This window comes from Chrysemys picta, chromosome 7 (genome assembly GCF_011386835.1).
Source record: "Chrysemys picta bellii isolate R12L10 chromosome 7, ASM1138683v2, whole genome shotgun sequence".
NCBI classification, from domain to species: domain Eukaryota; kingdom Metazoa; phylum Chordata; order Testudines; family Emydidae; genus Chrysemys; species Chrysemys picta.
This window is the reverse complement of record NC_088797.1, coordinates 18308954-18322929: the sequence shown is the minus strand read 5'-3', so window position 1 is coordinate 18322929 and position 13976 is coordinate 18308954. Positions and strand designations below refer to the sequence as shown.

At 39.8% G+C, this 13976-nt stretch overlaps 1 protein-coding gene across 4 annotated transcripts in view; it reads right to left on the bottom strand.

Annotated features, from left to right (window-relative positions):
• IRAK2 (interleukin 1 receptor associated kinase 2) overlaps positions 1-13976 on the bottom strand; it is a 33863-nt gene that overhangs the window by 11800 nt on the left and 8087 nt on the right. For 2 of the 4 annotated variants that reach the window (XM_005288480.5, XM_065550851.1), the window contains 5 exons: positions 4748-4909; positions 4186-4292; positions 2153-2347; positions 1695-1759; positions 1059-1173 (listed from right to left, as the gene is read on the bottom strand). In XM_005288480.5, coding sequence (XP_005288537.2) covers positions 1059-1173; positions 1695-1759; positions 2153-2347; positions 4186-4292; positions 4748-4909 — 644 coding nt within the window. The remainder of the gene's footprint in view (positions 1-1058; positions 1174-1694; positions 1760-2152; positions 2348-4185; positions 4293-4747; positions 4910-13976) is intronic. The other 2 variants (XM_042849882.2, XM_008168054.4) reach the window with 2 other exon arrangements.

Below are 13976 nucleotides of genomic sequence, written 5' to 3'. Positions count from 1 at the left end.
CAGAGCCACCTGCACCAAACAGGAGCTGCCCCAGGTAAGTGCTCTGCACCTCCTGCCTGCCCCAGCCCTGAGCCTCCTCCAACACCCCCATCCTGAGTGCCCACCCGCACCCTAACTCCCTCCCAGACCCCGCACGCCCACCCTGAGCATCCTCCCATACCCTAACTCCCTCCCAGACCCTTCACCCCCCAGCCCTGAGCCCCAGGGGTAAGCCAGGGGCACCTCCACACCACAGTACAGTATTGTACAGTATATAATGCCTTTTGTCTGCCCCCAAAAAATTCCCTTGGAACCTAACCCCCTGCATTTGGGAAAACTGGATTTGTTTAACATTGTTTCACTTAAAGTTGCACTTTTCAGGAACATACAATGTTAAGTGAGGAGTTACTGTAGTTGATTTTACAGCAACATATTGCCACATCTAATGCATATAGCGCTGTATAGCTGCACATTTTATAGCTTCCTTTTTCTTAAGACAGAAGCTGCATGGCAGAAACTGTCAGTACAGATGGCCTGCCTTGTGGCAGAAAACAGATTTATTTGTATGTAAAAAGACTTGCAGCCTTTCCAATACTTGTGACTGATGTATGTTATATATGGAGATATACCTATCTCATAGAACTGGAAGGGACCCCGAAAGGTCATTGAGTCCAGCCCCCTGCCTTCACTAGCAGGACCAAATACTGATTTTGCCTCAGATCCCTAAGTGGCCCCCTCAAGGATTGAACTCACAACCCTGGATTTAGTAAGCCAATGCTCAAACCACTGAGCTATCCCTCACCCCATGTTCATATTCCTTTTTTCTGCTGCTAATGAGTCACATGGTGGGGGAGAAAAGGAAAGAAGAGAAGCTACCCTTCCTGTGGGAAAGGTAAAGAAGAAAGACTCTCCACCTGAATACTGGCAAGGATGTGTTGAATTCTCCTAGAAAATGTGAATATAGATCTTTCCCAAATTGCAGAATACTACATAAAACCCAAAGAACATAGTAAAATTTTCCAAAGAGATACAAATGCTTTTCATAGAGTACTTTGATAGGACCCAAATCCTCTGCTTACCTGACACTGTAGTCTGTTTTCAAGTGATCCATTATCCATGTAGGGGTATATCAGACAGTGATATCCACTTTCTAGTGAGAAACCCACTAGTTGTAAAATGTTAATGTGACAACACCTGAAGCCAAATATCAACAAATATTAACAAGTAAAATGAGAATAAACAGAAAATTTAAAATTCCAGTGCTGGATCAAACTGACAACATATAGACTAGACTGTGTACTGACTCCTCTCCTTGAGAGCACAGCAGAATCACAATTGTTGCACATCGTTGAGTATGAGGCGTGCACAAAGCTAACAATACAGCAGAGAGGAAGTGGGGCTATAGTGCCATCCCCTTCCACACTAAGTAGAGGGGATGTTCAGCTGCAGAAAGGAGCTGCCCTGGACCTGCTTAAGGAATGGCGCTGTGGCTCCACTCCCCCAGCAAGTAGGTCAACTTTGGAGGCAATGGAGGCATGCTGCTTCCCAGAGCTTCTGCTGGGTCAGTACAGATCCACACCATCCTCAATACAGTGCGGTGTGTACAGGGCAAAATTTAGCCTTTAACACAGATCAGATTATTTCTTGTTATTTTGTAAAAGATCTATTAATCCCCAGACACACTGATCAGAACCAATTTCCAAATAGCTACTTACCGAAGGCAAATCTGTACTTCTGTATGAAAGAATCTTTGTGTTGAATTCTGGCTTGTACATTCCAGCTGTGAAAAACACCACAAAAAAGCACTAAAATCAACTGTCATAAGCACGGACTTCATTTAAACTAGAACCAAAACCTTTTTTATATGTAGAATAGCAAATAAATAACTAAAGGCTTTATCCTGCTAACAATTATGCATGCAGGTAACTACTCACATTAGTAGTCCCATTGAAGTCAATAGGACTGCTCATGTGGGTAAAAGGTCTCCTGCATAAATGTTTGTGGGATCTTGCTTTAAACTAGACATCATTTACCCTCCTAAAAATACCATAGTGCAGCATTTCTGATTACTAGTCTGTGGTGTATTAAATGATAACTGTTAATGTTTAGGAGACGTTAACAAATGATTCCCCTTCAAACATAAATGAAGAAAGGGAGGAAGGGTGGTACTTGCCTCTTTGAGCCTTTTAATGACGTATACTGCATTGTGTCTCTGACCTTTGTAGACTTCAGCAAAAATACCTTCATTAATTCGGTTCTCCTCACTGAAACCATTGGTAGCATTTATCACTTCCCCCGGGGTCCACAAAAGGCACCCACTAGGGAGATCAGCAATCGTTTCCTGCCGAGGACTGGAAGAACCACAGGGCTAGAAATAACAAAAAAACAAAGTTTATCTACCTGGAACAATGGATTTCTCGCTCTGCTAGGGACTTTAAGGGCCTTTTAAACACAGCCAAGTCATAGGACCCAGTTACAACACAGTTGCCCCCTAACCGGATTACAACACAGGTCCAAGGCCAATTAGTAGTGTGGATAGGCTCTGAAAAAACTAGTCCTGTATTTCTAACATAGGCAAAACTCCCTTTGTCTTCTAGGACTCCAGGATGTGAGTCCTATATGGATATCTCCTGAAGTTAGAAAATTCACATGCAGGATTCCTTTCAGCCCTGTCCGTGATGTGTTAACATCCCTACTGAGTTCATTTTCTACTCCACAATTTCTTTTCCATGATAGCAAAATAAACCAGGGTTGTGTGAAATTGTGACTGCTCTTCTACATGATCAGTCCCTACGTTTTTCACAATTCAGTTTTGGTAGTTTTGCTGTTGTGAGAAATTTTGTATTGAACACAGTTGAAAATGTAAATTTTGTTGTAGGCACAGACTTTGCTTGTAAAAGAAGTTTAGTTTGGATTGAAATGTGGCCCATTTGGGGGAGAAATTTCACTCCTTTGCCTCAAAAATGCATCCTTCACTGAAAAATATCCTATTTCCAAGTGAAACATTCTTAAACTTGTTGTGACTTTTTTGTGAAAGGGTAGTTTTAGAGTTTACAAAGATATGTAAATAAGCTCAGCTATGGAGTGTTTTCAGTTACATTGCTAAAGTTTCACACAGCTATAAAATAAACATTTTAACCATCTACTTTGGCTTGTTCTCAATAAATAGCTTAGCAAGTAGGATTTTTTAAAATGATCAGATGTTTATTTAAAGAATTAATAGCATCAGAAGTGACACTAAAGGTATGTCTACACTGCGATAAAAGATCTGTGGCACAGCCCTTCCAGTTCTATGAGATTGAGATATATATATATATATATATATATATATATATATATATATATATATATATATATATATATATATATGTGGGGAGATATACCTTTTTTTTTTTTTTAATTTTGTTCTTCCAGTCCTATATTGGTTCCAGTTTGGCGACTCCTGTGTATTTGTTTTTACTGAATGAACAATTCCATTTGATATTATAAGTCCCAATATGTATGAAGGAAGAAATAGCTTAAATATTAGCGTGCAGCTCCCACACCCCAAGCCTGTTCAACATACAAAGGTGCAAAACACTAACTCCCCAGCAAGGAGCTTTGGAACCATTGCATTTATGTACAGCAGTCTCCTCCTCTGGCTGGAACACTTGTATCGTGTTATATTGGACATTACCAGTGAGGTTTAGAGGTTTAAAATGTAAACTGCTTCAAAATTTTTAGAATCTAGTGGGACATACTGATTAAAGTCTAAACTCAAAAAGAGTCCCCAAATTCACCACACTTAGGAACTTTTCTTAAACTTCTAAAAATAAATATCCCACCCTTACTTCCATGTCTGGTGTGATCACAGCACAATACAATGTGAAAAGCACCCTTTACTGCTGTGAATCAGTAACCACACTGGGAATTCTCTCATAATCAGTTGCCATCCGGATTCTTTTCCCATACCTGACTTTGTAATATGCAATGGAATTAATGAGCATAGTTCTTCTCAGAGGTTGAAGTCAGCAGAGTCAGCACAAGTTCTTCAAATAAGAACTTGTGTAAGTGAGATCCAAATTAGGCACCATGTTTTCAACAGATGTACAGTTTATGCAGGTAGAAGGATGCACACAAATTCCTTTTAATTAAAGGAACACAGAATGGCATGAAAGGCAATTTTCACAGTCATCAGAAAATTGGGGTTTAAACTATGTGGTTTACCTTCACACTCGATGAATGAGGAGGATTTGATTGTAGGGAGTGCATAAGGTCCTCTGGGGGAGGTAGTGGATAGGGGAGTGAGTCTGAGATTCCTCCAGAAACTGGATCTGAAAATGACATTAACAGTGTTGGGGAAAATGCATTATTTTTGTGATACTAAAAGTACGACTAGTTCAGTTTCTGTGATTGTTTTCAAGTCCCCTAAACCAGTTGACAGCCCGTCAGGACTAGGCACATTGTGTAAGGGTGCAGATTTGTTCTTCTGACTCACCCTAACAGGGTGGGACTCTTTAGTTCTAGCTCAGGGATATAAAATGCTCAGTCTTTTGAAGACAAGAGAGAGAGGGAGAAACTGGAGGTCTTGCCAGGAAAACATCAGGAACAGACAGCTAAGGAGGAAGTTCAGGGCTTTGTTACATAAGCAGGAATAAAGGCAAACCACAGGAAAGGGTGAGTTTGCGTCATAAACAGTGTGTCTATGCTGTGTTGGGAGTGCGAATCGTCCCTATCTACACATTCATTCTACCATTAAAACAAATATATTTCATGTTATTTTACTTACTAGGTACTGCTAACACACACAAGTGTGGTAAGTCTGGTGATGGTCCAATCTCATTTTCTTTGGCTTTATTTTTGTTTTCTGTGGGATAACAGGGTATGTTCTCCTGTTTAGGTGACTCTAATGGCACTCTGGCAGCATTAGTAATATTAGAGACTGATACCCCTGCAAAACAAATAAGAAAAAAAAAAAAAAAAACCCTGTAGATTATTTTAAAAAAATAAAATAAAATAAACTATACAGCTACACTGAGAAAATGAGCTCTTAATCGGAGACAAAATGTCCTAAAAATGACTTAGCATTTTTAATGATAATGTACTTAGAGTGTAACATATTAAATTAAATTAACTAAATAAAAACATAAGAACAGTCATAGTGGGTCACACCAATGGTCCATCTAGCCCAGTATCCTGTCTTCCGACACTTGCTTTGGAAGGAATGAACAAAAACAGGCAATCATCGAGTGATCAATGCCGTCGTCCACATCTGGCCATCAGAGGCTATGAATATCCAGACCATAGAGTTGCATCCCTGACCATCTTGGCTAATAGGTTTTGATAGACCTATTCTTCATGAACGTATCTAATTCTTTTTTGAACCCAGTTGTAGTTTTGGCCTTCACAACATCCCCTGGCAATGAGTTCCACAAGTTGATTGTACATTGTGAGAAGAAGTATTTCCTTTTGTTTTCTTAACCTGCTGCCTATTAATTTCATTGGGTGACCCCTGATCCTTGTGTTATGTGAAGAAGTAAATAACACTACCTTACTCACTTTCTCCACACCGTTCACTATTTTATAACCCTCTATCATATCCCCCCTTAGTCGTCTCTTTTCCAAACAAAGGTTCCAGTCTATTTAATCTCTCCTCCTTCGGAAGCTGTTCCACACCCTCAATCATTTTTGTTGCCCTTCTTTGTACCTTTTTGAGTTCTAATGTATCTTTTTTTGAGAAAGAGTGACAAGAACTGCACAGTATTCAAGGTGTGGGCATACCATGGATTTATATTGTGTCATTCTGATATTATCTTATTATCTATCCCTTTTCTAATGGTTCCTAACATTCTGTGAGCTTTTTTGACTGCCTCTGCACATTGAGCAGATGTTTTCAAAGAACTATTCACAATGACTTCAAGATCTCTTTCTTGAGTGGTAACAGCTAATTTAGATCCCATCATTTTGCATGTATAGTTGGAATTAGGTTTTCCAGTGTGCATTACTTTGCATTTATCCACATGATTTAGACTTAAGTATTACTGAGGATGAATAAAAAGTGATTTTTGAAACAAATGTATTTCATAGTCATCACCATGCATAACTTGTTACTTATCTTTTTAAGTTAGCAATAATAATATATTGCTCTTATCATATGGGACATAGCACTTTTCATCCAAGGATCTCAAAACACTTTAGGTACAGTAGTTAAACCTCACAGCACCTCTGTGAGGTAGTAGTGTATTGTTATAGCCATTTTATGGATGGGTAAACTGAGGCACAGAATTTCAGTGACATGCCCAAAAATCACACAGCCAGTCAGTAGCAAAGGTAGGAACAAAACCAAGGAATCCAGGCACTAAGTTTTGCATCTCTTTATATGTCCCTTGTGCACTTAGTCCTATAGAACATAATAGAAAATGATAACTTTTTTGTAGTCTTTTCAAATCATTGTATAGATTTGAATAGAGAATTATGCTCCAGTTTTAGAATTCCATAAGATAGAGTCTTTCTTTAGGTTATGAACTAATTCTTCATTCAATTTCATAGGATCTGAGAACAATTTCTATAGACTACTGTTGGTTTCCTCCTATTAAATACTGTGGGACTTTTCTAGTAAGATGCAGGGGTAAATCATCATCTTGATGTAGAGAGAGAGACTGACTATGCCATGCCGATAGTAATTATTATTTGGGGTGGATCACCCCCTCACATGACAAAAATGTGTGTGCAAAGAAACCCTCTCAGGGTTTTTATGAACAATGTGTAAAACAATAGTAATGCTTTGCTCTTATATAGCTTTCTTCCCAACATGTTTTACAAAAGAGGATCAGTGTCATTTTCCCCACTTTACAACTGGGGGAAACTGAGGCAGAGAAAGGTGAAGTGATGTGCCCAAGATCACACAGCAAGTCAGCGGCAATGCCAGGAAGAGGGCCCTAGTCTTCTCCCCGCATCTCCCAGACATTACTGTATTGGATTACACTGCCTACCTCTTCATTGCTATTCTTTTTTAAATGAGAGACTAAGATTAAACAAGTGTCTTCACAAATCACATTCAAGGGGAAACAACCCCATTAGATGATATTGGGGTAACAGACTGAACATGAAATGATTTAATATTTACTCTGACAAAAGATCCAGGGTAAAAATTTCAAGGGCATCTAAGCGATCTAGGGGCTGAAGTCCCATTGGTTGTCAATGAGGCGTTAGCTCTTAAATGCCCAAGGGGCTGATCCAAAGCCCAGTGAAGTGACTGGAAATACTCCCATTGGCTTCAGTGGGTTTTGGATCAGGTTCTAAGTCACTTTTGAAAATAAGACTTAGTCTCTTAAATCATTTAGGGGCTCTTGAAAATTTTACCTCTGAGGGCCAAATTCTGCTCTTACACTGTCATAAATCGAGAATCACTGGATTTATTCTAGATTAACACCTGTGAAACTGAAAGAAGAACTTGCCCCCAAATTTCAAAAGGTACAAAAATCCTGCTCTCATTAAAGTCACTTGTTTTTGGCGAAAGCAGGAGTAGGGCCACAATCCTTTATTGCCAATTATTTATTTCACTTTGTCCTGTGAATGCATCACAATAGTAAAGTGTAGGTTTAGAGAATTATTATGTATCTCAGCGGTTCCTTATTGTTGTGAAGTGATTGCATGGAACATCAAACTCATATCACCAGTGAAACACGTACCACAGCCTGGTATATCTGACTTGCCTTGAGAGGGTGTTATATGTTAGGTTATTCCTGGTTTAGGTCACACTTAAAAAAAAAAAAAAAAAAAACAGTTCTCTAGACCAGGGTGTCAACTTGTGATATTTTCCATCTCATTCCATTTCCAAAATACGCACTTCAGCAGGTGAAAACAGGAAATCACAGCTGACTAACACATAGCAGAAGTATACAAGTTGGTCAGCAAGGAAAAAAAAAAAAAAACCCTACCAGAAAATTTGTGGTTTTGAAGCCAGTATGAGCGTAAAGGCTGAGCTAATTTATACAGAACTCAGGATGCAAGAAAGGGTTGTCTATATGTTTGTGGTTCTTAGGTGGCTTGTTGATCCTGTGGTATAATTCTCACTGTGTGCGCAAGAAGACTAAGGGCATACCTACACTGCCCTGCAGCTTGGAGTAAGGGGTTGTAAGTAGCAGCATGCACTCATGTGCTGCAATATAACTCTCCTGGAGGGACACTGCTGGTGTGAATTTAAAGGTCCCAAGTTTTCATAGTGCAGTGTAGCCATGCCCAGAGGTTTAAATCCCACATCAGACATCCATGAACATTTATTTATTTTACCTTTACATTTATAGGAACAGGTTAGAGTGGGTATATTATCCTTTTCAGAGTTGCAGCCGTGTTAGTCTGTATCCACAAAAAGAACAGTACTTGTGGCACCTTAGAGACTAACAAATTTATATGAGCATAAGCTTTCGTGGGCTACAGCCCACTTCATCAGATGCATAGAATGGAACATATAGTAAGAAGACACACACACACACACACACACACACACAAAACATGAAAAAGTGGAAGTAGCCATACCAACTGTAAAAGGCTAATTAATTAAGATGAGCTATTAGCAGCAGGAGAAAAAAAAACTTTTGTAGTGATAATCAGGATGGCCCATTTTAGACAGTCGACAAGAAGGTGTGAGGATACTTAACCTGGGGAAATAGATTTAATATGTGTAATGACCCAGCCACTCCCAGTCTCTATTCAAACCGAAGTTAGTGGTATCTAGTTTGCATATTAATTCAAGCTCAGCAGTTTCTCGTTGGAGTCTGTTTTTGAAGCTTTTCTGTTGCAAAATTGCCACCTTTAAGTCTGTTACTGAGTGACCAGAGAGGTTGAAGTGTTCTCACACTTTTTAATGTTATGATTCCTGATGTCAGATTTGTGTCCGTTTATTCTTTTGCCTAGGGACTGTCCGGTTTGACCAATGTACATGGCAGAGGGGCACTGCTGGCACATGATGGCATATACCACATTGGTAGATGTATAGATTGAATTAATATGCAAATTAGATACCATTAACTTGGGTTTGAATAGAGACTGGGAGTGGCTGGGTCATTACACATATTGAATCTATTTCCCCATGTTAAGTATTCTCACACCTTCTTGTCAACTGTCTAAAATGGGCCATCCTGATTATCACTACAAAAGTTTTTTTTCATCCTGCTGATAATAGCTCATCTTAATTAATTAGTCTCTTACAGTTGGTATGGCTACTTCCACTTTTTCATGTTTTCTGTATGTATATATCTTCTTACTATATGTTCCATTCTATGCATCTGATGAAGTGGGCTGTAACCCACGAAAGCTTATGCTCAAATAAATTTGTTAGTCTCTAATGTGCCACAAGTACTCCTGTTCTTTTTATATTATCCTTGTGTGGGTGTAATCCCATGACCCTCCTCATTTCAGAAGCCATTGTTTGGGATCCTATATGGATCCAGCCTAAATAGAAAATCATTGTTCCACATTACTAGAAAGAAATATAAATTGGAGGCAGTTCAGAGAACAACAAAAATGATCAATAGTCAGAACTGATCTATAAAGAAAAATTAAGGACCAATTTATTAATCTATTATAGCCCATTTGTGCTGCTCTACCAGTGCAAAGCACTTGAAATACAGCAGTATTTGCTACCTGGGAATTTCTGTAGCCCAGGGAGAATCCACATATGATGAAGAGCCAGCGCAGCCGCTCTTTGCCATCCCCCTCGCAGCCTCTGATATAGGAGCCTTATTAGGATACCTCTCCTCTCTAGCTATTCCTGGCTGCTGGACATAGATTACAGCAGCCCTGAGGCTCTTCTAACTTACAAAAAAAGCTGAATTGGGGAACACCTTTGCTCACTGCACCAGCAGATCCTGCACTAAGTACAGGTTGGATGAAACTGGGCATCAGGCCTCAAAGAGCAAAACATGGAGTACTGTTTAGAGTACATTAGATGTGGACAAGTTATCAGAGTACAGAAATTTGAAGGATAAAAGCATCCTCAAGGGGAAAAAGGCATTACTTTATACAAGGGCATATGTAGGAGCAATGGGATGGAATTAAGGTAAGAAAAGAAGGGGAAAATTTAAGCTAGCAGGAAAAGCTTTCTGACAATGGGGTGTATTAGGGTGTGAAAGGTTTTCCCAAGGAAGTAGCTGGAACTTCATTGCATGGGACATTTAAAACTGCAATGGACAATGCACCTGGAAATACCCTGCCTGGACTACATGATCTCAACTTGTGTCAATCTGGCATCTTGCACCAATTTTACTAAATAGAAAATTATTGTTTTCTTTTTGATAAAAAAACCTGGAAGCACCAATATGAGATTTATTTTACCACACCATTATAATAGGTTATTTTATCTTAAAGATGGTTTGTATCAGCAGGACAAACCACAGCCTTCTTTTTAATTTTGAAGTCAGATAATATCTTTGTGTTTTACTTAGCGGCTGTATCTGAAACAACTAGGAAACAGGATGTTCCATTTATAATCTATGTTCTTCATAAGTATGAAAACCAAAGGCCCTATCACATCGGTGGAAGTAGGATGGGGCCCTAGAGTTCTGCAAAACTAGGCAGATTCACTTTAGATGCACATCTTTGGTTTTAATCTGCCTGGCTCTTGCCAAGTTTTTCTTCATTTTCAGATTTGAATGAAACCAAGCACCTCAGTCTGAATTTCAGACTAATCCATTGTTTCCTCTGGCACTGTGTCAGAACCACATGAAACCAAAGTTTTATGGGGTTTCAATGTGACACCAGGAATTAGGCACCAGAAAAAAACATTCTGTATTTCTCTAGTTAAAATTGACAATCCCTGCTCAGCAACAGAAGTTGGTCCAATAAAAGATTACCTTACCCAGTCTGTAATATCCTGGAACTGACACGGCTACAACACTTCATAATCCCTGCATCATGAGGTTAGGGGTTTTTTTTTTTCTTTTTCTTTATTGCTCTTTCAACTAACTGAAAAGCTCTAAAATTAGAATGGCTTTCCCCACTGATACTGGTTTTCTGAGGGCCTTTTTTGAATGTTGTAACTTCCTCTCTGCCCAGCAAACATGCTACCACTGAAGCTACGAAAATGACGTAACCATAAGAGTCCAGGGGAGTCCTGACATTCAGAAATGGCATTTCAGTAGAGCAGAAAACAGGCCTGATGGAGTTCTAATCCTTTTGGTAACAATCTGCCAATAATTTTGGACATCAGTTTTTGGGGCCCAATTCTGATCTCACCAAAGTAAGTCACGAATAACTCCATGAAATAACTGGTTTTACAGTGGTGTTAGTTAGATCAGAATCAGACCCTTTGAGTTTTATAAACTGTTTGCTCACTAAAAAAGTAGCACATTATCCCCTGTCATGTCTGCTTGAGGAGTCTCAGCTGAATAAATTACTCAGGCACAAAACATAGATATTGAGGGCAAAGACTTCAAAGCTTTTCTTTTCTTTGACATGCAGCTGAAAAGCAAGCCATCCATGTTTCTGCTCACAGCTGAACACATTTTGGAAATCCCACAATGAGGTAATAACATGAACCAGTCTGACTACTGCACACTGGGGAGGGGGGGGGGGGGGGAGAAAGAGAGAGATTAGGGCCCAGTCCTGCAGTCCCTCAAAGCAATGGGGAGTTTTGCCATTAACTGCAGTGTAGGAGTAGGCGATAAGATATTCAAATAAAATTAACTATATGACCAATTGGGCACCACAATGTAGTTCTGTAATTCTATACATTTGAATTATAATGGACAGTGTTCAAAACTGAATATTGATCAACCCACAATATCGTTTAAAAATTGACCGCTAAATATTGACTAAGTCACAGATTATCCTGGGGATTTGTCCTCTCACCCCTCTTCTGAATCCTCCCTTTCCGATCATTTTTTTTCCCCAGCATTAATCCCCTTCTCTCAGATCCTCCCCTCTCTCTTTCTCCCCCCCCCCCATCATTCTGTCAAAATCTAAACCAGTCTCCATTCAAAGGCCATCAGTTCCACTCCTTCATTGACTAGAGCAGTGATACTCTGAGACTCGCTAGCCACAAGTGGCTCCTTCATGTGTCTTCTGTGGCTCTTTGTAGCACATGATATTAAAACACTGTGTGATTTAATTATTAACTGATCTAAGTTAGTAAAAGCATCCTGATTGATTAATATGTTATTAACCAATTGTAACTGATAAAATAATACTTGGTCATTTTGCTGTGAGAATTAGATAGACCTCAGTGATTCAGGAGCCAAATTACTCTGAATATCACTGGCCTGGAGACTTGCAGAAATTCCATGGCCAGAGCAACTGATTTTACAGCATTTTTAACCTCTGCTGGTCCTGGTAGGGAATAAGAAGCTGCAGCTGGAAATGGAACCTGAGTCTTGCACATGACCAATTACAGTAGAGCCAAGAGATCACAGGACAAACTAGTTCAGTGTTTTTAAAACTGGCACTAAAATGATCAGTTTCTAGCTATTAAGCCATGCAGGAGAATATAGTTCCTCTTGTTTATTATGTTTTATAACTTTTGAAAATGAGCCTTAGGCCTTGTCTACACTGCCACTTACAGCGCTGAAACTTTCTTCACGCAAGGGTATGAAAAAAACCACACCCCTGAGCAATGCAAGTTTCAGCCCTGTAAAGTGGTATTGTGGATAGTGTTACAGCGCTGGAAGTTGCGTCTCCCAGTGCTGGGAGCTATTCCCCTCGCGGAGGTGGTTTTATTACAGTGCTGGGAGAGAGTTCTCCCAGCACTGGAGCTGCGACTACACAGTCACGCTAAAGCACTGTCTGTGTAGACATACCCTTAGTCACTTCAAAAAAATGTATCCATACTTAATTGCTAAAATAAGGCTTTATCTGCTTAGTAGCCCCACATCACTGTAGATGTGAAAACCTCACAAAGAGGAAGGATGAGACTGGCATGATAGTCAAGTGGCTAAGGCACAAATGTAGGATTCAGGAGACCCGGGTTCAGTTCCCTCCATGGCACTAGGTATATCCACACACAGCAAAATAAATAAATAAAACCAAACCAAACAAACACCCCCACTGCAGCAAGTCTCAGACCCTGGGTCTACAGACTGGGGTTTGTGTTGTGGTGCTAAAAATAGCCACATAAATGCTTGGGCTCTGAAACTCACTCCCCCTTCCCTGAGCTTCAGTGCCCAAGCTGGAATGTCAGCATAGCTATTTATAACATGAGTCCTAGTCTGTAGACCTGGGCTCTGAGACTCGCTGCCACAGGGTTATTTTGGAGTATAGACATATCCTATGTCTCTCCATGCCTCAGTTTCCCATCTGTTAAATGGAGATGATAATCCGTATGTCACAGGGGTGTTGTGAGGATAACTACAATGTGATATATGCCAGCAATGCCCCTCTGACATGTATATTGGCCAAACCAGACAGTCTCTACGCAAAGAATAAATGGACACAAATCAGACATCAAGAATTGTAACATTCAAAAACCAGTAGGAGAGCACTTTAATCTCCCTAGATACTCAATAACAGACTTAAAAGTGGCAATTCTTCAACAAAAAAACCCTTCAAAAACAGACTTCAATGAGAAACTGAAGAACTGGAATTAATTTGCAAACTGGACACCATCAAATTAGGTCTGAATAAAGACTGAGAGTGGATGGGTCACTACAAAAAGTAATTTTCCCTCTGCTGATGCCCACACCTTCTTGTCAACTGTTGGAAATTGGCTACGTCCACCTTGATTGCATTGGCCTCGTTAGCACTACAAAAGTAATTTTTCCTCTCTTGATATTCACCTCTTCTTGTCAACTGTTGAGAATAGGCCACTTCCACCTTAACTGAATTGGCCTCGTTAGCACTGACCTCCCACTTGGTAAGGCAACTCCCATCTTTTCATGTGCTGTAATGTTTATACTGCTTACTGTACTTTTCACTCGCATCTGATGAAGTGGGTTTTAGTTCACGAAAGCTTATGCCCAAATAAATTTGTCTCTAAGTTGCCACAAGGACTCCTCGTTGTTTTTGCTGATACAGACTAACACAGC